General features: G+C 34.5%; 1 protein-coding gene across 2 annotated transcripts in view; it reads right to left on the bottom strand.

The window, feature by feature from the left end:
- Positions 1-21,248, bottom strand: part of IRAK3 (interleukin 1 receptor associated kinase 3) — an 88,044-nt gene that overhangs the window by 36,663 nt on the left and 30,133 nt on the right. For both annotated transcript variants that reach the window (XM_031940843.1, XM_031940842.1), the window contains exons 3-6: positions 15,497-15,564; positions 14,108-14,162; positions 11,042-11,193; positions 5,654-5,718 (exon numbers count right to left, since the gene is read on the bottom strand). In XM_031940843.1, the coding sequence (XP_031796703.1) occupies positions 5,654-5,718; positions 11,042-11,193; positions 14,108-14,162; positions 15,497-15,564 (340 nt within the window). The remainder of the gene's footprint in view (positions 1-5,653; positions 5,719-11,041; positions 11,194-14,107; positions 14,163-15,496; positions 15,565-21,248) is intronic.

Genomic DNA, 21,248 nt, shown 5'->3' on the forward strand with positions numbered 1-21,248 from the left:
TCTAGAGAACTTTTTATGAATCAATGAGCAGATTATGCATCTCTCAGTAGTTTGGGATACACTGTAACTATATTATGCATTCCCTTTATATAAGACATAATTCAAACATAATGCAGCTTAAATCAGCATATTTCCACTCTTAATTTCATTTGAATGGTGCAGAACTCCGTAAGAGAGGAGATTTATCAAATTGGAGAGATATTGAAAATATAAGTGAATATGCACATGCCTAGTAAAGTTTGATTCTTAAAAAATGGTTTCTATCAATGTAAATCACAGAGTTAATGTTGCTATCTGGTGTTGATTACATTTTGCAGCATTTTGTCCTTGTGCCTACTCAGAAGCGTAACAATCCAGGTTCTTAAAAGACTTTCAGAAAAAGATGAAAAATGAGGACATGGAGTAAATAAAGTACCTCTCTGGAGGTATGGTGGAAAGAGTCTTTTATTTGGATGTGCACTGAAATTCTTAGTGAAATACCACTAGTGGTAACCTTCCTGGTCTTCTCTGTAGAATTAGAGAGTTGGACTATTGTTGATGCTGAAGCCTTCTCTTAGCTCTGTATCCTATAATTATGTTTATAAGGGTAAAAATAATATTATCTTGATAATTGCCAAGTCAGGTGTAGCTATAGTTCATTGCACCACAGAACAGTAGGAAAGCATTTCTGTCTTAAAAATTTTTTTTGGACATCTTTTGTTAGTGTTGTTCAGTCATGTCTGAATAACTGTGATGTCATTTTGGAGTTTTCTTGGCAAAGATAGTGGAGTAGTTTGCCATTTTCTCTTCCAGCTCATTTATAGATGAGGACCTGAAGGAAAAGGGGTTAGGTGATTTACTTAAAATCACACAGTTAATAAGTGCTGTTGATGGATTGTAACTCATGAAGATGTCTTCCTGATTCTAAGCCATTATCACCTATATTTTCTAATATAATCCTCCTAGCCTCTCCTATTATAAGATATTATATATCTCTAATAAAGAATAAAAATGAGGAACAAACATAGGTCAGCAAAACTAACAAATACAAAAATATCTAAGATAATGAGCAATTTTTTCATACCTATAGTCTCTCACTTCTATAAAAAGGATAGAAAGTTATCTCTTCATACCTCTCTTATTTCCACATAAGAAAACCAGTTTGGCATTTAAAGATCTCTACAACTAATCAACTATCTCATTATCTGTTGCTTCCCTTCTTGCATTCTTGGTTCAGCCAAACTGAACTTCTTGCTGATTCTCACATGTCACTCCATCTCATAGCTTTTCATGCCTTCTCCCAAATCTTATTTCCATTTTTTAGAATAACATGTATCCTAAAAGACTAAGCTCAGACACAACCTCTGTATTAAGCTTTTCCTAATCCTCTCCATTCCCGAACATATTTATTTTGCAATTACTCTGTCTATATGTTTGTAACATATAGTATTTTACTTTAATAATAATATAATTATAATATATAGTATTATATAGAAATGTATATTAAGTGCCTTAGGAGAAGAGATGCTTTTATTTATCCCAGGGCCTAGAAAACAGTAGGCATTTAATAAATGTTTGCCCATTTTTCAATTAAGCTACATGACCCATTTGGAATGAATGAGAATGATTTATTACCATGATTATATATTTAGAAGTGAATCGGATCATATTGTATTTTAATATAAAATGGTCCATTCTCTTTATTTTGCAGATGAGAAAACAGGCCTATTAAGGTAAAGTAATTTATTCAAGGTCACATATGATTGTTTACCATCTCAAAGAAGGGGAAGGGGAAAAGAGAGGGTGGGATAAAATTTAGAACTCAAAACTTTTTAAAAAATGTTAAAAATTGTTTTAACATGTAACCGGGGGGGGGGGGAATAAAATGTATATTAAGGAAAATTGGACATAACTTTCATGATTATGTCTTTACTCCCACTACCCTGCATGTCTTGATGATAAATTCCTCCTAGAGGAGAGGAAAATTCAGCCCTGAATGCTGTCCAGAAAACAGATTAAAATATAATTAGGAAATGTTTAACAAAATAAACAAAAAATAAAAATTATTTATTCAAGGTCACATAGATACTAAGAGACACAACCAAGATATGAATCCATGATGTTGGACTCTACATTCAATGCTTTTTCCATTGTGTCATGTTGCCTCATATATGTGAGCACATACTAAAATATGTAGATAGCAATAACTATGCAAATATACATCTGAATATATATGTCCATATACATGCATATTCTAGACATTGTAATTCAGAAGCTAATAACTCAAAGTAGCAGTGTCCTATTTATACTTTTGCTGTGCAGAATAGTCATCTCTTTGTTTAGACAAATTAGCTAAGTCTGACTCACAAATGTCATTACCAGAAAGTACAGATAGAACCTTGAGCACTACTATGAAATGTAAGATTCCTGAAAATTGTATGTGCCTGTGCTAGTGAAGCTTAAATATTTTTTCAATCATAGCTACAACAGCTTTTCTGAAAACATAGCATCATACTTAGAAACAAATGATTACAATAACAGATGAACTATAAAGAAATTCAGAATTGCTAATTGTTTTCCCCTTAAGTGAAAAGATCTGATTCTGCAATTTAATTATTCAAAGAAGGAATATAATCTTGAGAAAGTGGCATTTTAACTGTCATTCTACATTAACTGTCATGACTAAAGAGATACAAAGATAAGGAGGTTAAAGAGAACTTCTTTCTTTAAAAAATTGTTTTGTATCTTGGGAAAAGACATTATAAAGAGAATTCATTTAAAACAAAAACTAATAAAAACTTTGGCTTCTACTCTGAGAGAACTGAATGGTGGAAATATGCTTCCAGAATTAAGAAGTAAGCAATAGCAAGTAGAGAGAAAGGTAACCACACCATCTAAGCTTTATGTGAAGATTAATCCTAAACCCTGCTACAAACAAAGGAATAAATGAAAAAAACAGAATTCCAGCTAGATTTTGAAGGACAGGTAGGATTTATGTAGGCAAGAGAGTAGGAGGAAAGAATTGAAATATGATGGGATAACACATTTTGAAAAGAAGGAAAAAAAAATCCTAATCATTAAAATTGAAGGTGTGGTCTTAGGGAACAGACAGTGGAGAAAAATTCCTTCCTTTTTCTTCCCACAGAAAAGCAGAATATGATTAGGGCAAAAGGTTATCTGATTTGATCAGTGTATCATGTGATTTTGTGTGGGAGGGTGGTATTGCAAGGGGAAGGAATCAATGTGTGTAAGGATAATTATTTTTTTCTCCCAAATAACTGTAATGTAATGACAAAAGACAACAAAGAAGTTTATTTAAAAAAAATAATTTGGGGGGCACCTTAGTGGCCCAGTAGATAAAGCACTAGCCCTTAAGTCAGGAAGATCTGAGTTCAAATATGGGCCTCAGACACTTAACAAGTCTTAGCTGTATGGGCAAGTCACTTAACCTCAACAATTGCAAATCGCCTCAATTGCCTCAACAACAAAAACAACAACAACAACAAAATAATAATAATTCTTAAATTTTTTCCTCCCTTATTCTAACATAAACATGAATCTTAAATGATGAACTTTTGGTATTTTGATTGTTGATCATGGGGCTAAAGATAAGAGGTAAGACTAAGGTTTTTGTCCTACTTGTTGGTTCTAAAAATACCTGAGAAAGGAACTGTAAGTGCACAATTATAAAAACACTTTTCACACAAATAAAGTTAGATCTAAACAATTGGAAGATTATCAAGTACTCATGAGCTATATAATAAAAATGACAAAAAAATGCTAGGAAAATTGGAAAATAATATGACAGAAACTAGGCATTGATTAGCACCTAATACCCTATACCAAGTTCAAAATAGGTTCATGATTTAAACATAAAGGGTGATACTATAAGCAAATTAGGAGAACAAGGGATAGTCTATCTCTCAGATCTATAGAAAAGGAAGGAATTTATGGCCAAAGAAAAACTAGAGAGTATTATGAAATGCAAAATGGATAATTTTGGTTATATTAAATTTAAAAAGTTTTGTACAAACAAAATCAATGCAGCCAAGATTAGAAGGGAAGGAGAAGACTGGGGAAAAAAAAATTATATCCAAGGGCTCTGATAAACGCCTTCTTTCTTCCTTTCTTTTTTTCTTTTTTCCTTCCTTTCTTTCTTTCTGAGACAATTGGAGTTAAGTGACTTGCCCAGGGTCACATAGCTAGGAAGTGTTAAGTGTCTGTGGCCAGATTTGAACTCAGGTCCTCCTTACTCCATCCACTGCACCACCTAGCTGCCCCTGAAGGCCTTATTTCTAAAATACCTAGAGAATTGATTCAAATTTGTAAAAATAAAAGCCATTCTCTGATTGATAAATGGACAAAGGATATGAAAAGATAATTTTCAGAAGAAGAAATTAAATCTATTTCTAATCATATGAAAAAATGCACTAAATCACTATTGATTAGGGAAATGCAAATTAAGACAACTCTGAGATACCACTACACATCTCTCAGATTGGCTAAAATGACAGGAAAACATAATAATAAATGTTGGAGGGAATATGGGAAAATTAGGACACTAATATATTGTTGGTGGAGTTGTGAACTGATTCAATCATTCTGGAGAGCAATTTGAAACTATGCCCAAAGGGCTATAAAACTGTGCATACCTTTTGATCCAGCAGTGTCTCTACTGGGTCTATATCCTAAAGATATCATGAAAAAGGAAAAAGGACCCATATGTGTAAAAATATTTGTGGAAGTACTTTTCATAGTGGCAAGGAATTGGAAACTGAGTGGATGCCTATCAGTTGGGGAATGGCTGAATAAATTATGGTTATATGAGTGTTATGGAATATTACTGCTTATAACAAACAATGAGCAGGATAATTTCAGGAAGTCCTGAAGAGACTTACATGAACTGATACTAAGTAAAGTGAGTAGAACTAAGAAAATATTATACAGCAACAATAAGATTATGTGATCAACTCTAATGGACATAGCTCTCTTCAACAATGAGGTGATCAGACCAATTCCAATATATTTGTGATGAAGAGAGGCATCTGCATCCAGAGAGATGGAGACTGAATGTGGATCACAACATAGCATTTTCACCTTTTTTGTGGTATTTGCTTGCTTTTTTTTTTTTCTCATTTTTTTCCCTTTTTGATCTGATCTTTCTTGTGCAACATGATAAATGTGGAAACATGTTTAGAAGAATTGTACATGTTTAACCTATATTGGACTACTCTGTTATCTAGGAGAGAGGAGTGGAGGGAAGGGAGGGAGATTTGGAACACAAGGTTTTGCAAAAGTGAATGTTGAAAACTATTTTTGCATGTATGTTGAAAATTTATTAAAATATTATTTATACATAAAAGATGATAACCTACACAAATATATAACTGTTTTTTATATAAAAATGAAGTCACTGGAATTTGTCTGAAGCTGAATTTGAATTCTGATATTCCTGACTCGAAACCCAGCACTCGGTATCATAGTATACCACCTAGCTGCTTGCCCTATTGTGAAGATTTAATGCCCTAATTAAAAAATGTTTGTATTAGTAACATAAATTGTCCATTTTAAAAATTACTTCATGGAGCACACTCTAACACTAAGCAATATTTTAGATATTTTTAACAGCAAGGGAATAGAAATTGGAGGAATTAAAGGTGGAAAATATACTCACATATTCAAAACTTCAAGTTCTGAGTAAAACATCTTCCAATTTTTGTTATCCTGTGGAGTTTTCTCCTAAATAATATAACAAAAGAAAAAACTGGATGTAATTACAAAGAAAATGTACAAATCTTAAAGTATTTGTGTCATTAACCTGTTGATAAATGTAACATTCAAACTGCTTCATTATGAAAGTTAACATAATGCTATAAATATCAAAAAATCTCACCCTGATCAGAATAAATCGCTTGTTGATTTTAGTTGTAATGACAAACTCTTTTGGATCATTCCTTGGTGGGATACACGGTATGTGCTCTTGGACCTCAGTAGCTCACAGTAATCCCCATTTGGTGCTTGCCTGGATTGTAATATTTCATTAACTGAATGTTTTAATGTGAATAAAAACAGTATGCTGACTATATGACATTTTACTCTTGGGAATAACCGAGGGTCAGATTCTGAACTCAACAGAAGAGGAGAATTTGTTCTTGGCTTAGCAAATATCAAGCAATTCAATTATTTCGTACAGTGATGTGTACAAAAGGCAACATGTGGTGGTGGTTAGAAATCAGTATCAGAGTCAGGAAGACTTTTATTCAAATGCTGCTTTGCAAAAAAAAAAAAATAACCAATAAGTATTTATTTAGTGATTACTATATGCCTGGCACTCTGCTAAATGTGGGGTCTGCAAATAAAAGAATTTAGCAATTCCAACTTGTAAAGCATATGTATTCTAAGGAGAAAGACAGTAGTATATATATCTATATCTATCTATCTATCTATCTATCTATCTATCTATCTATCTATCTATCTATCATCTATCTATCTATCTATCTATCTATCTATCTATCTATCTATCTAGAAGTATATGTAGGGGCAGCTAGGTGGAGCAGTGGATAGAGCACCAGCCCTTTAGTCAGGAGGACCTGAGTTCAAATCTAGTCTCAGACACTTAACACTTCCCAGCTGTGTGACCCTGAGCAAGTCACTTAACCCCAATTGCAATTGCCTCAGCACAAAAACATATATATATATATAATATAATATAAAAAGAATATATACAATATATATGATGGTAGGAGGTAGTACAATAGCAGGCCTAGCATCAAAAAGACTTATCTTCCTGAGTTCAAATCTGACCTCACAGACTTATTAGCTGTGTGATCCTATACCTGTTTGCTTCAATTTCCTCCTCTGTAAAAATGAGTTGGAGAAGGAAGTGGAGAACCACTCTAGAATCTTTACCAAAAAAAAAACAAAACCCAAATGGGATCATGGAGAGTTGGATGTGACTGAAAATGACTGAATAAGAGCAACAATGTATATTGGTAAATATGCCTGTCCCAAGTACTTTTTATTAATACAGAAAAAAGCAAACAAATTAAAAAATAAAAAGAAATAGGGGATTTCTGTTAATTAATAGCTAATTTTAACATATATGTGTATATATATTTAACATTTATTATATATTTCACATTAACATACATAGGATTACATTTATACACACATATATAATATTTATTATATGTTTATCACAGAGAAGGAGAATGCACCTATGGCACCAGGTTATATATACACTATCAAATATGGTCATTATGTCTTGTGATTTATTTAATAGTAGAAGATATTTTTTTTCTACAGAACAATTGTAATATAATAACAAGTCATTAATAAAACACTTGAAAAAAGATTCTTAGATTCCTCCCTCCCCTTATTATATTATATACATGTATCTTTAATGATGAGCTCTGAATGTTTTGGTTGTTGGGAGAGGGAGAGGAAGAGGGGGAGAAAGAGAGAAAAATACCCACGTGTGTATAGAGATAGTGTGTGTGTGTGTGTGTGTGTGTGTGTGTGTGTTTCAAGAGCTGAAATCCAGTTTTAGACACATAACTAGACATGTGGCATCCTGGACAAATCACTTAAATCTGTCTGCCTTAATTTCCTTATCTATTTATACAATAATACTACCAACCTTCCAGATTCTTTTGAAAATCAAGATAATATTTGTAAAGTGAACAGTTCCTGACATGTAAAAAGCACTTAATAAATATTTGTTTGCTTCCTTCCTTTACAAAGAGGAAATTTCTTCCCCCCAGAATTCCCCACATAAGTATCTTCTAGTAGTACTGTGCTTTGTTCTTTGATGGCCTGTTCCTTTTTATTTATGAATAAAGGATAATTTTTATTTCACTCTACTAGAAACAGAAGATGTAAAAGATTTACAAGAGATGTGAATGGACACTTTAAGCATTCCTCAAAAGGAATTGAAGTTAGAGTTGACATCTAGATAGCACACAAGTATTCTGGTGAATCTCTAGTTTCCTCCACTCCTGGTACTCCCTATAATTTGGATTTCCCCTGTCAAGGTATTAGGAGACACTCTGTTTTACAGAGTTAAGGTCCAGCAAGCAGGCTGTGACCTGACCTTAAACAATCCTTTATACTCATTCCCTCAATGATCTCACCCTCTGGCAAATACTGTCATGGGATTTATGGTTTTATATGATATGTATAATGCCTTAGATATGCTGGAGCTTTCCTATTTCCCAGGAAGTACTGGTCTGAGAGTTGAGACTACAGCTGACAGACTGCAGCAGAAAGTGATCAATCACTTCTTTTGATCCTCTGAACAATCTTTGAGCTTGTAATTGCTAAGGGAACTGAAGCAGGTGCTGCATTCCTGTTTCTTCCATGCTAACTCTGGTTCTGTAGCCTGCTAAATGATCACAAAGCTCAATAGTCCTTAAGACTTGAGAGAATCACGAGTCTCAGTGACTTTAATAACTTAGAGGCTGTTCCCACTGGTCCTAAGATCACCATTGTGTCCAAAAAACACCAACTGTGAAAACTGTTTACTGAAGACTGAAAAATAACTGTGTTATGGTCCTGCTTTTTGTGGTTTTGATGCTTAAAAACCCTACCCCTTACCATAGGCCATAATCCCTCTTTCTCTGGAAGGTTAAGTTTCTACTTGGAAGCATTTTCCTCACTCTGAAATTAAACTATTTGATTCCTGACTCTCTTGCCTTTGACTTGCTTTCTTTGGCTCAAGTCACTTAAGACTGATCCAGTATGAGCTGCATTTAAAATTCCTAAAGTTTCTTAAAAACCAGTAGTAATCAAAACTAACAGCTTGGGGCAGCTAGATGGCACAGTAGATAGAGCACTGGGACTTGAATTCAAATTCAGCCTCAGATACGTTAGCTAGCTGTGTGACCTGGGCAAGTCACTTAATCCCAATTGCCTGCAAAAACAAACAAACAAAAAAACTAATAACTTGCCTTAAGTAAAATTGTCAAAGAAAAGACTACAAAAGTCCTGCTGCTGTTAGAAGAAAGTCTTCATCAGGGTGGTCAGGAAACTCAAATGAGTATGTTACAATTGGGTATAATTTATAAAGTACTTTAAGAATATAAACTACCATTGTCATTAGTTTTATTATTGCTGTAGATTTAAACAAAAAATAAAGTTATTGAAGCCATCTCACATTTCCTGCCAACTAGATATTCATTTCCTAATTTTTTTTTTATATTCATCCAAGGAATCATAAAATTCTACTCAATTTAAGCTCCTTAAATAATTGGAAAGAAGTAGGTATTATGATATACATGAATACTTTTGGCATATTCATATGGAAGGAAGAGATTAGCTTAGACAATTACTTCCATTCAACTTAAATTAAGTGATAAGATGCTACTGATACTTTAACTGTGTAAGAAAATAGTTGATTTCTATAGATATGAACAAGGCTTGGCACTTCAATTGATCACAAACTCTGAGAGGTTCTTTATCAATGTAGATGTCTTTGAAAGCTACTGAAAGAAGTGGAGTGAAGAAATAAGAAATCTACCATTGAGCTGGTTGGATTGGAGTAAATGATAAGCCAAGAGAAAGCAGTTCTTGAGGGGAAAAAACAACCACTTGGGAGTGATAAGAACACTTCCATGTTCCTCTCTCCTCATGAACTGTGGGAGGCCAGAGAATTTGGACTTTTGCATTAGCATCCTAGTGGTTTCCCTAGGACAATATTTAAGAGGCAATGATATTCTGGATATGATGAGAAAAGGCAGATTCAATGCTTTAAGAGGAGCTTGCAGAAAAAACAATACTATAATTATGGAGAAAATCTTGAGGATTCTAGCAAAACAACTTTCAGGAATTGTGAGTATCACCCTTTTGCCATATTTGCTCTAAGGTGCAAATAAGGTCATATTTGCACCCACTTCCCACCAGAATTTCTGGAGTAGAAGTATGTCACAGACTTTTGTGGGAGGATGTTTTGTACCAACTCTTGGAACTATATATCACCTTAGTAAATTTTGTTGTTGTTGAGTCATTTCAGTCTTGTTTGATTTTGTGGCCCAATGTGGGTTGGTTTTTGGTTTTTTTGACAAAGATACTAGAATGGTTTGCCATTTCCTTCTCTAGAACATTTTACAGATGAGGAAATGAAAGCAAACAGCATTAAGTGACTTGCCTAGGGTCACATAGCTAATAAGTAATTGGGGCTAGATTTGAACTCAGGAAAATGTGCCTTCCTGACTCTATGCCTGGAATTCTGTATACTACTGCATCAGCTACCTGCCCATGTTAGTAACTATCCTTTTCTAAAAGCTAATTCAATGTTGACTGACTGATATCAACTAACAAATATGGAGAGAAACATAATAAAAGAGACATTGCATTAGAAAGAATCTTCCAAACTCTCAAAGCCAACTTTAGAGTCCTGAATAGACAAATGTTGTGCCACAGTTTCCCTAATTGTCCTGCCTCAGTTTCCCTTAATTGTTCTGCTCAATCCTGCAACACCTTCCCTCCCTCCTAATTATCATGATCCAGAAAAGGAGAAAAACCTTCTATCTTAGACATCATGACCCCACTTATCCTATTTATCAGAATGTCCTATGCCTCCCACCACCCTGTCAGAACTGGATTGATAGTCCGTTACGTTCTCAGCACCCTGACTCTACCCCTGCCTCAGTCTACCCCCTGAGTCTGAGCCACATGTATATGTCATTAAGAACTCACATTGTTTGCTGGATTCTTGGAGATGATAGTCTTATTCAGCCCTGGGACTAAACCATGGATCCATTTTGTCCCAGCACAATCTCTCCCTTTCAAATAAAATATTAAAAACTCTCTAATCTCTATCTTGCCTCAGTTTCTCTGGCATTACAAAATAGTACCTTCATTTTAGGAACTTAACAAGAGGAGTTGGGATTGGGAGATTAAACATTATAGCATATTAAAATATACTTTTGCTTTTTGAAATTTAAAAAGAAAAACTGAATAAAGGAAGAAAAATATGGGATGAGACATGTGTATGTAAACAACCAATCACATGTTGTAACAATTATAAAAACTACAAGATTGTTATGGTAATTATATTCCATACCTGTTTAAATAACTTAACAGCAAATGTTCCATTTTGAAGTTCCACTTTGAATACTTTGAATAATTCTCCTTCTCCAATTAGAAAATCTTTATGGAAGTTCCTGGTTCCTTCTATGATGTTTTTAAAGTTGAAGCAAGATTTTAGGTTTATTCCTTCAGATGGATGGAGGAAAAGTTAAGTGAGATGATTGATGTAATTATTATAATCTACATTAATCTGTTAGATCTGAACTCAGGTCAGGAAAATAATACCCGGAAGGCAAAATCCACACATGTATTCTCCTCATACATAATAGGTTTTTAGTTCCCAATATGCCATAAAAAAGTAATCTGCTAATTATGTCAAATAAAAGGATGGTATCCTCATCATTAAAAAAAATCAATCAATTGTTGAGGAAGGAGTTTTTTATTTTTTTCTCTTTGGCAAAAGGTAGATTTATTTAGGGGAATAGGTTACAGACAAAATGAAAGGATGCAATAGACACCAGGAATGGTAAATATAAAATAGAGTGGTCAAGCATATAGTTAAACTAACTAGAATTAGCTTGAGTAAGGAGAAAGGTGCCATTAGAGGGACGGCATTATGAGGAGGGAGAGAGAAAGTAATCTCAGAGATGGCTTAGTCCTGAAAAGAACTTAGCCAGGAGTTCTTTATGTGACAAAAACTTCTAGGAAAACTTGAAAGGAATTTAAAAAAATAGATAATGGTCTACCACATGCCACAATAAATCCCAAATGAATATATAATTAAAGTATAAAAATCACAACATAAAAAGATGAGAACAGATACAAAATTATCAATAATAATTATATAGAAAAGAGAAAAAATGCAATCAAGACTCAAGATGAAAAAAAATCACAAAAACAGAGAGACAATCTTGACTAAAGAAAGTTAAAAGACGTTTATACAAAGACAATACAGTTAGAATAAGAAGACAATATATTAACTGGCTAATTTTTTCATTAAGGGAACATGATAAAAGTCTGACATATAAAAACTAAAAGAATTCATGAAAACCACCATAATCAAGAGTCATTTTCCAATAGATAAAATGGTCAGACAGAAACAACTTTCAAAAGAAATATAAACTATCAGTAGTTACCTAATATTAAAAATAATTAATAATCAAAAGGTACAAATTAAGGTAATTCTGATGGATCACCTCATGCCCACCAAGCTAACAAAGATGGTAAACTATAAAAAAAGTTTTTAGTGAAGAGACTGTGAAAACATGCAAGAATGCTAATTCATTGTAATAGTATTGGAATTGCTTTGACTCCTTTTGAAAATAATTTGGAATTATGAAAGAAAAGTTACTAAATCATTCATACCCTTTGCTCCAGATATTCCATTACTGGAATTACATCCAAAGCAGATGATTGACAACAAGGAAAAGCTTCCATATGTAAAAAGTAATCATAGCAACACTATTTATGATAAGACAGAGATGGGAAGAAAATATGTGCCCAATACTTTGAGAATGGGTAAACAAATTACAGCATATGAATGTAATAGGATATTATTGCACCACAGAGATGTCAAAGAGGGATAATTCAGGAAAACATGAGTATGAAGTAATGCACAGGGAAGAAAGCAGAATCAAAAGAACAATATTCACAATGACTACAGCTGCTGGAAAAAAAATGGCAAAACAAAAACTCTGATCAAATACAACATCCTTTGTATAGAGCTAAGTACATATTGCTAAAGCTAATGTGTATACATAGTTTTAAATTTTAAATCTTTTATGTACAACTTGCTATTCCTTTTAAATATATAACTTTTTTGAAGAATGTTTGTGTTAGGGATTTTGTTTGGATATTTGCTTGGAAATGATCTTGTTTCTAAAAAATATATTGATTTTTTTTAAAGAAAGAAATTGATCAGCCTTGCCAAAGAGAATTTACAAAGATTCTATGTTGAAATGATTCAATTTGTTTTCCTGACATTGAAACAACTTATTTATTTGCTGATTCACACAGAACATAAAATTAATACTGAAATGAAGTACTAAAGTATTTAAGCTGTTGAAAAACCCAAATTAAACTTTCTGAATAAACTAGTTAGAAAACAATCTTCCATGTAATTGCTTAAATTTTTGACAATCAAATTCTTGTCACCACAATTCAATCAAAAAAAGGAGAGTTTTTTGGTTATGAACATTTAATACATCAATAGAGTCGATCACTAAAAATACAGGAATTTTTCTTTAATAATTTTTCTAATTAAGCTTTAGAGAAAAAAAAATAAAAGCAAGAGTGAAATCCACAGGATAATGGAGGATAGGCATTATATAAGATTATAATAATCTTTTAAGAGCATTCATAATTGATATTTCAACAGTTTTAAAATTTTTTCAATGTTCTATAAAATTTTCTCATCTAGTTCTTATAATAACCCTATGGAATAAGTATTATTACTATCTCTATTCTGTAAATAAAGAAAATGAGGCTTAGAGAAGAGAGGTTCTTCACCCACCTTCACTCAATAACTACACAAAATAAGATCTGAACACAGATCTTGTTCAGCTCCAAATCTAATGCTCTATCCACTTTACCATCCAATGGATTCCAGTGGTACTAAATTATTATCTCTGCTAATGAAACTATAAAGTGAAGACTGATATGGAGTATAGTTAGATGTACATGTTGGCTCCCAAACTAATCTACCATCATCCATGAGATCTATAATGATGAAAAACATGAAATAATTCCTAAGGGTTATTTCAAAAGTGTTTTCCCACTGTACAAACAAAACAAACAAACAAACAAAAAAACTCAAGTCAATACCAAATTTCAAAACCAAAGATAGCAGATAATTCTCCTAGCTAAAAAGTTCATGCTTGGACTTTGCAAAGGCTAGTGAGGAAATTAATATTTGCCAAATAATTTCTTGTCTTCATCTTAAGTGTCAGCAAAATTACAGGCACCTTACCTTGTATTTCCTATTTGTATAGAGAATCAACATGTTAATGAACTTGCATAAATACAGTGTACTAACTGGACTTAAAAAATGGAAAATGCTATCCCTTCCCCAATTCCTTAAAAAAAAAAAAGTTTTTTTCACCTTTCTGATATTCAGGCATACATCTTATATTATCAATTGTGTTGTCAGTTGTTACCTGAAAGAAAATATATTATAATAATTCAATTTTCTAACCTTGGAGAGAAAAGCTCATTATAAATGTCAGAAGTCCCACTAATAGAGGAACCCCTTTACAAAAGAACACATAAAACAATAGCTGGTTGTAGAGGTGCCATTTCTTTAAAAAGTTTGGTACCTGAGGTTGAAATATGTGCTAAAAAGGTGACAGGCCTTGGTGGTAAAGATTTTGATAGAACAAGACAATTCTAAAACAAGGATTTCTGCTTTTTTTCTAAAAGATCTGGGGAAAATGTATAGCCTTTAGGTTTAAAACATGGAAGCTCTTATTCTTCTCTGAGGAAGAGATAACCAACATTTTTAATTGAGTCAAAATTTAGAAGTGGTAGAGATCAAAATCAAAGGTGCTTAGTAGAAACTATACATTGGAGGATAATCCCAGATAGTACAAAACAAATACATAGGAAGCTAAGAAAAAAAAATGGAAATTTCTTGATGCCTTTAGCAACTGCTAGTCCCAACTCTGAAAAACTATTATCTAATATATATGCCTTCTTTCTTTGGGGTCTTTGAATACATGGAATACTGTTCTTCATACTTTATTTCTCCCATATCCCCAATTTCCATTTATTTAATTCCAACTGAGCTTCTGAAACACATCCTCTAAGTAATCTTGATTAATAGCCCAATCGGAAATTATCTCCCCCCCCTCCCCCAAGACCTTGTATAATATTTCAGACCTCTCCAATGAATAGAAGTTCTACTTTCTATTTCTGTAGGCCATATCCTTTGTGTATCATTTCTAGTATACTATTATGATAAGACAACAGACTTCCTTATCTCTTTCTCTTCCATCATTTAGTACAATGCTCTTCACAGTCAGTTTGTGTGTCAGAGGCAGGATTTGAAGCCAGAACTTCACTGCCTTTTATGAACTCAAAACTCTGGAATAATAGTGATTAATCTTAAGGTTGTCAATGACCATAGACATTTAATACATTTTGGGTAAATGGAGTTAAATTATCAAGAGGAGGAAATTTTCAAGCCCTTCACCTCCTGTATTTAAAATCATCCAAATTCTTAAGTTCTCATCTGAAAGAGAAACAAGATTCAATATGAAAATTTCCTCTTATAATCTTCCTCTCTCAAAAGGGTTATTGCAAAGGTTTTTACAAAGGTGAATGTTGAAAACTATCTTTGCCAATATTTGGAAAAATAAAATACTATTTAAAAAAAAAGAGTTGTATCAAGTCAGCATTTTTCTTCTCTGACATCTACTGGGCAGGTTCTTTCTTTATGCTCACATTTAAACTTTGAGTTGAATACCCCTACTAAGGCTTTACTGTACTGTACCTGGGAAGAAATATTTGGAAATCCAGTTGTCTGCTGACTCTGGTTAGATGAAGCACTTAAGGTCTTTCCTAAGACAGAAGTAAGAGAAACCAGATAAAAGAGAGTGAGACTAAAACAATCAAGTTTTTGAGATATGATGTTTTGATTTTGCTCAGACCTGAACGAAACTCTCTGGTAAACAACAATTTTGCATCTTCTGCCAAAGCTTATTTACAATTGTTCTACAGACTAGTCTTAAGGAGTTAACTGAGGCATTGTAAACTTAAGTGACTTCCTCTGGGTCAGAGTCAGTATATGTCAAAGGCTAAGATCTGACTGGACTCCTGGTCTTCTCAATTCCAAGATCAGTTCTTGGCCCAATGCATTACTGCTTTTATCAACTAAAAATTCTGTAGTGATAGCATTTAATCATAAGACCAATTGATGAGATCAGCGCAGCAATTCCTAGTTCAAAATAAACATGTGACAAATTCACAATGGTCATTCTCTTTGCCAAAAAGTGGAGTTATTTAGGAGAAAAGGTAATAGACAAAATGAACAGACACCAGGAATGGTAAATGTGAAATGGATTTGGGAGGGCACTAAGGTTACCAAGGAAAGGAGCTGGAGAATTCATTAAACAAATATGCTGTGAGGCTTGAATATGCCATTGACTTTCAGTCTAAATTCCTAGAGGAGTTTACTATAACAAAGGGAAGACCCTGTGAGGGAGAAAGAGTATCTTTTCGAGGCTTAGTTTTGAAAAGGATTTAGCAAAGATCTTTATCTTGAGCACATCTTTTATAAGGAAATACAACCTCGGGGATTTTTCAGGGGAGGAGAGGAAGTATCAGGGAAGAATCTGGTAGCTCAGAGGGAGGGATCAAGGAGGAACCAGATGGATTGGTGTAAAGATATGCTAATCAATATCTCAAAGGTTGCTAAAAGAGGCCCAGGGGTTGGAGAGTTAGACATGGAGACTGAGAAAAGAGTTTCATTTTTACAATCATTCTACACAAACAGGATGTCTGGGACTAGGTTATGTCTGATAATAGCCAGTTGGGCTTCTTCCTGACAAGGGAAGAGAATAAACTCAAAATTCATATCATAATGATGAAGTTTAGATTTAGGGAACCCAAATGAAATTAGGTGGTCAGGGAGTTAAATGAGTCTAGTGACAGGTTCAGGGTTCAAGGAATCAAATGGAGCTCCCCTGCAACCCCTTGGGATTTGGCACAAGGATAGGGAGTTTGGGGGACTCCCTTCTGATAGTGCAAAGGTTCTTTGTAAAGGAATTTACAGACCCGAAAACCTAGATTAATAAAAGAGGTTTATTATGGGGAATGGAAGCATAAAGTCTGGTTAGGGAAATAGGTGAGGGTAAAGAGAGGATGGCACTGCAAAGAGTATTCCAGTGGGCAGATCTATGGAAAATGGAGTTTTGCACTGAGAATGCAGTTCTCAGTGGGCAGAAGATCCTGGCAGTAAAGGGAACTGCCAAAGTCCATCTGCAAAGACCTTCCTTGATGGAAGCTTGTCTTGGTGGGAGTTGGGAAACCCAAGCAGATCATCAGAATGGGGGCTGGGAGAGCTCAAGTTGGCTCAGCTTCAATGGGGGCTGGGATAAGCCCAGATTTCCTATTAGAATTCAAAGGGATGCTTTTGACCAGGATTTGTGAATCAAAGGCCCTGACTTGCTGAACTGAAATGTCTCAACCAGGAGGGGCTGGGAATAATCTGAAAGGAATCACAAATCAATAGAAAACATAGTTTCTTAAAGGGACCACAACCCCCTTCAATAATGAGATTGCTGTCCATGGAATTACTGCTGATTTACATAATAAATATGTCTGAAAATAACTACCAAACATTTGTCATTTATTAGGCTAAGAAAGAAAATAGAAAACTAAAGAAAAAATGAATCAACTTTTCCAATAGGTACTGTACTTAAATTTTGATAGCAAATTTTAGACTAATCTCCCTCAAGTATTGTTTTAATAATCACAGGTATTCACCAACAAGCCTTGACTTTATTTTGACTTGTTATCATACAAGTTGGGTATTAAATGGGAGGTTTCATTTTCTACTTGAGCTGATTTAGTCCAAGTCCACTTGGACTAAATGGGGAGTCCATTTAGTAGTTGCCTTGATTTTTTTGGTATATGAAATTGTAGAGGGTGCAGAAGTGCTAGATCTCCCCAAATACATTTGAGTTCTAAAACTCTTCCATACAAGCCATCAAATGTTGGAATATGGGATGGACTCTAAAACATATTGGGGTTTTGGGCTGGGATTGCAAAGTGTCTCAAAAGAACTTGTAGGCTTAGATCATCTCCTGTAGTGTTCTTTTTAGTTTGGTTTCTTTGGGATCTCTGGAAACAGCCTTTGTTTCAGTTCAGTAATAACTAGAAGAGTAGTCAGGTGTTAAAGTCCAAATCCTTTATTATCTCCTTGCCTGGGGCCAGAGCCAGCTTTCTTGAGATCCTCCTGAATGTATTTTGATTTCTGTGGGGGAGGCAGGAGGACCACCACCACCTGTCTTCCCTAGTTCTGTCTCTCCCTGAGTTTGTCTGAGCTTATATGCTCTCTTATCATAGGTGTGAATCTTGTAGAACTATATTAAGTACTAAATACATGTACTGAATTACCATTGTCTTTATCAATTCCACTGAGTTAGCACGTTGTAAGAATCCTTGTTTCAAGTTTAGAGTATTGGTCCATAACATCTCCCCTTTCTTTTGTTTTAGAACATAAGGTGGTCACTCTCCTCCTCACTTCTCAAGAAGGTGAGAACCCCAAAAAGGAGGTGATCATACCTTTCCTGACTCCTCAAAAAAGGGGTGAAAACACCATAAAAGGAGGTGATCATGCCCTTCCTGAGACATCAGGAAGATGATGAAAGGTGATGAAAACACCAAAGGAAATCAGATTAGATTAGCTGGTTTCTGAAGGGTCTCATTTGAAACAGGTATACATAATATCAACATGGGAGGTATTACACATAATTACATAAATTACATAAGTACATAGTAACACAGGCTAGTAGTGATGTAACAAATAACATGAATCAACATGAGGAATTATACATGTCCATAAGTCCTAGAAATAGTCCAAAAGGAATCTATTGTCCATTACTTCATGTGTGTAGGGTATCCAATGATTCCTGCAAGTTCTGAAGTTCTGTAACAGTCTTATCAACAATTTTTTATCTCAGGAAATCCAATGATTCCTGCTGGTTTTGAAGTTCTGTACCAGTCTTATGAACAATTTTTCATCTCAGGGAATCCAATGATTCCTGCTGGTTTTAAAGTTTTTTAACAGTCTCATTATCAGCCATGCTCTTTCAGTGTCAGATATTTCTTAGGTCTTCTTTGTTTCAAGGTTTTTCTCTTTTTTCTCTCTCTTTCTAGGTGATTGTTGGCACCCATCTGATTCTACTCCATCTGTAGAAATACAAACAAACCCTTTCTCCCAAGCAGTTAACCTATCTAGTCCCTTCTATTTTACCACTTTCTAGATTTCTCCACATCATCTGGCAATTACATTGGAGCTGCTCACACTGGACACTGCCCTTCTGTTGGGTTAAAAAAGTCTGTATTCTCCCCAATTGTAATCCCTTTCTGCCATGTGATTACTTTTCAGCTAATTGATCACATCAGAGTCCTGAACTTCTAAAGGTGTAACCTCAGTTGCCATCATGCCTCACTTGTCTTTTGTTTGAAATCTTGGGACTGGGCCCTGCCTCTCATTTCTCTGGGTGAATCTACATTCTGAGGCCCAGTGGAAGCCTCGGTTGCATTTTGGACATGGGGTTTTAGGTCTTCTCTCACCCTGTCCTCTCACTCTATCTCTATACTTACATTGGGCTCTCAGATGTCCAACTTTTCCACACTGAAAACATTGACGAATTTCTCTAGAAGTCGCTTGCCAAGAGGGACCCTGTCTTCCCATGTTCATCATAGTCTGGGTATAATAAGCATTTGTGCCCACTGTGGCACAGCATCTTATGATCTTCTCTAAAAAAGCATCTTTGTGTAGTCCCCATAATTCTTCTGCAAACCTCACTGGCAATTTCCTTAGCCAGTTGTATGATCATTATTCTTGTAGCTGCATTTTCTCCAATGGTTCTTGTGACACTATCTGCAAAGGTCTCACAAAATCAGCAAAAGGTTCATTGGGACCTTGCTCTATTTTTGTGAAGGCTTCCTCTCGATCTTTCCCTGGGAGGGTACCCCAAACCTTTATAGCAGCAGTAGCAATTTGCTCATACACTGCTATGGGGTAATTAATCTATGCTGAATTGTCTTCATTCTGACCTCCATTTGTTTCCCTGAACCCCAAACCTGCCACTAGACCTTATCATTTAACTCCCTGACTACCAGAAACTAATCTCATTTTGGTTCCCTAAATCTAGACCTCATCACTATTATATCACCATACTAAGTATGTATGTGAACTAGAGAACCATTATCTCATCAATTCCACTAAGTTAACACCTTATTTCAAATATACTTCTCCAGAGTTCCAATCCTCTACAATTACTGAATGCAATATTCTCTTGGTTCTGTTCATTTCACTCTTCATTATTTCTTGCAAGTCTTTTCTGTTTTTCTAAGATCATTGTGCTCATCATTTCTTATAGCACAGTAGTATAGCATCACAATCATATATCATAACTTTTTCAGTCATTTCCTGAATTCACGAGCATCCCTGCAATTTCCAATTCTTTGTTACCACAAAGAGAGCTGCTATGAACATATAGTTTCTTTTCTTTTTTCCCTAATCATCTGAGAAATTTCCTTTAAAAGGGATATAGAAAATGTCCTGAATTAACTTGCTTCTATCATTTTAATTTACCATGAGTTAAGAAACCATTAACCTTTTTAAACTTTCAATTTACCTTCCTTTCTCTCACTCCCAGAAGACAATCAACCAATTATCAAATAGGTTAATAATGAACACTTTGTAGGGATGAGGGGGAGGAAGAGGAGAACCATAGCCCCAAACAAGTGATTTTCATGCAGTACTAGCTCCAAAGTTTAGAATTTCAGCCAATTTCAGGCTATGTGAGTCTTGGGATTTGCTTTAGGCAAGGTGTGGCAGTTATAGTAGGGGAAGAAACTACTTACTAAGCAGTTAACAATTCTGAAGCAATATATTTGGGAGGGAGCCGAGGAGTCAAATAGTGGGGAATAACAGAAAATAAAGGAAAATTAATTAATATCTGCAGGAGCCTGGGTAGACTTTAAGGCCATATTATGAGAATACCAGGAGAGAAAAAAAAACATGGGGAAGATATTGGAAGCTGGATAGACTTTAAAGTTGTAATGATTTTTATATTACCAAATATAGGGACAAACAGGACACAAGCTATGCAGGCAGACTAAAGGTAAAGACCAGAAGAACTCTGTGTTCTTTGGGGGGGGGGGGGAATGGAAGAAAAAGAGAAGTCCTTTATTTAAAAGAAGATACATAATATTAACAGAAGACAAATTAAAATCTTTTGCAAAAATCATCATGACAAATTTTTCTCCATCAAAGCTAGGTATATAAAGAAGTTTAGTGCTAGATGCCATATAATTATGAGTGTTAAAGGACTGATGGGGTACAGACAAGGGGGAAGATACCATATTAGGAGGAAGATGCCATAAAGGCAATAATAAATCCCTAATAAACTAACCTTTATGATGGTTAACAAGCGAGCTAGCCCTAAAAGCAATTATGCTAAAAGCAATTAGCATACTAAAAGGAGTAAGTAAAGAAGTGGGATAAG

The sequence above is a fragment of the Sarcophilus harrisii genome, chromosome 5 (assembly GCF_902635505.1).
Source record: "Sarcophilus harrisii chromosome 5, mSarHar1.11, whole genome shotgun sequence".
NCBI lineage: Eukaryota > Metazoa > Chordata > Mammalia > Dasyuromorphia > Dasyuridae > Sarcophilus > Sarcophilus harrisii.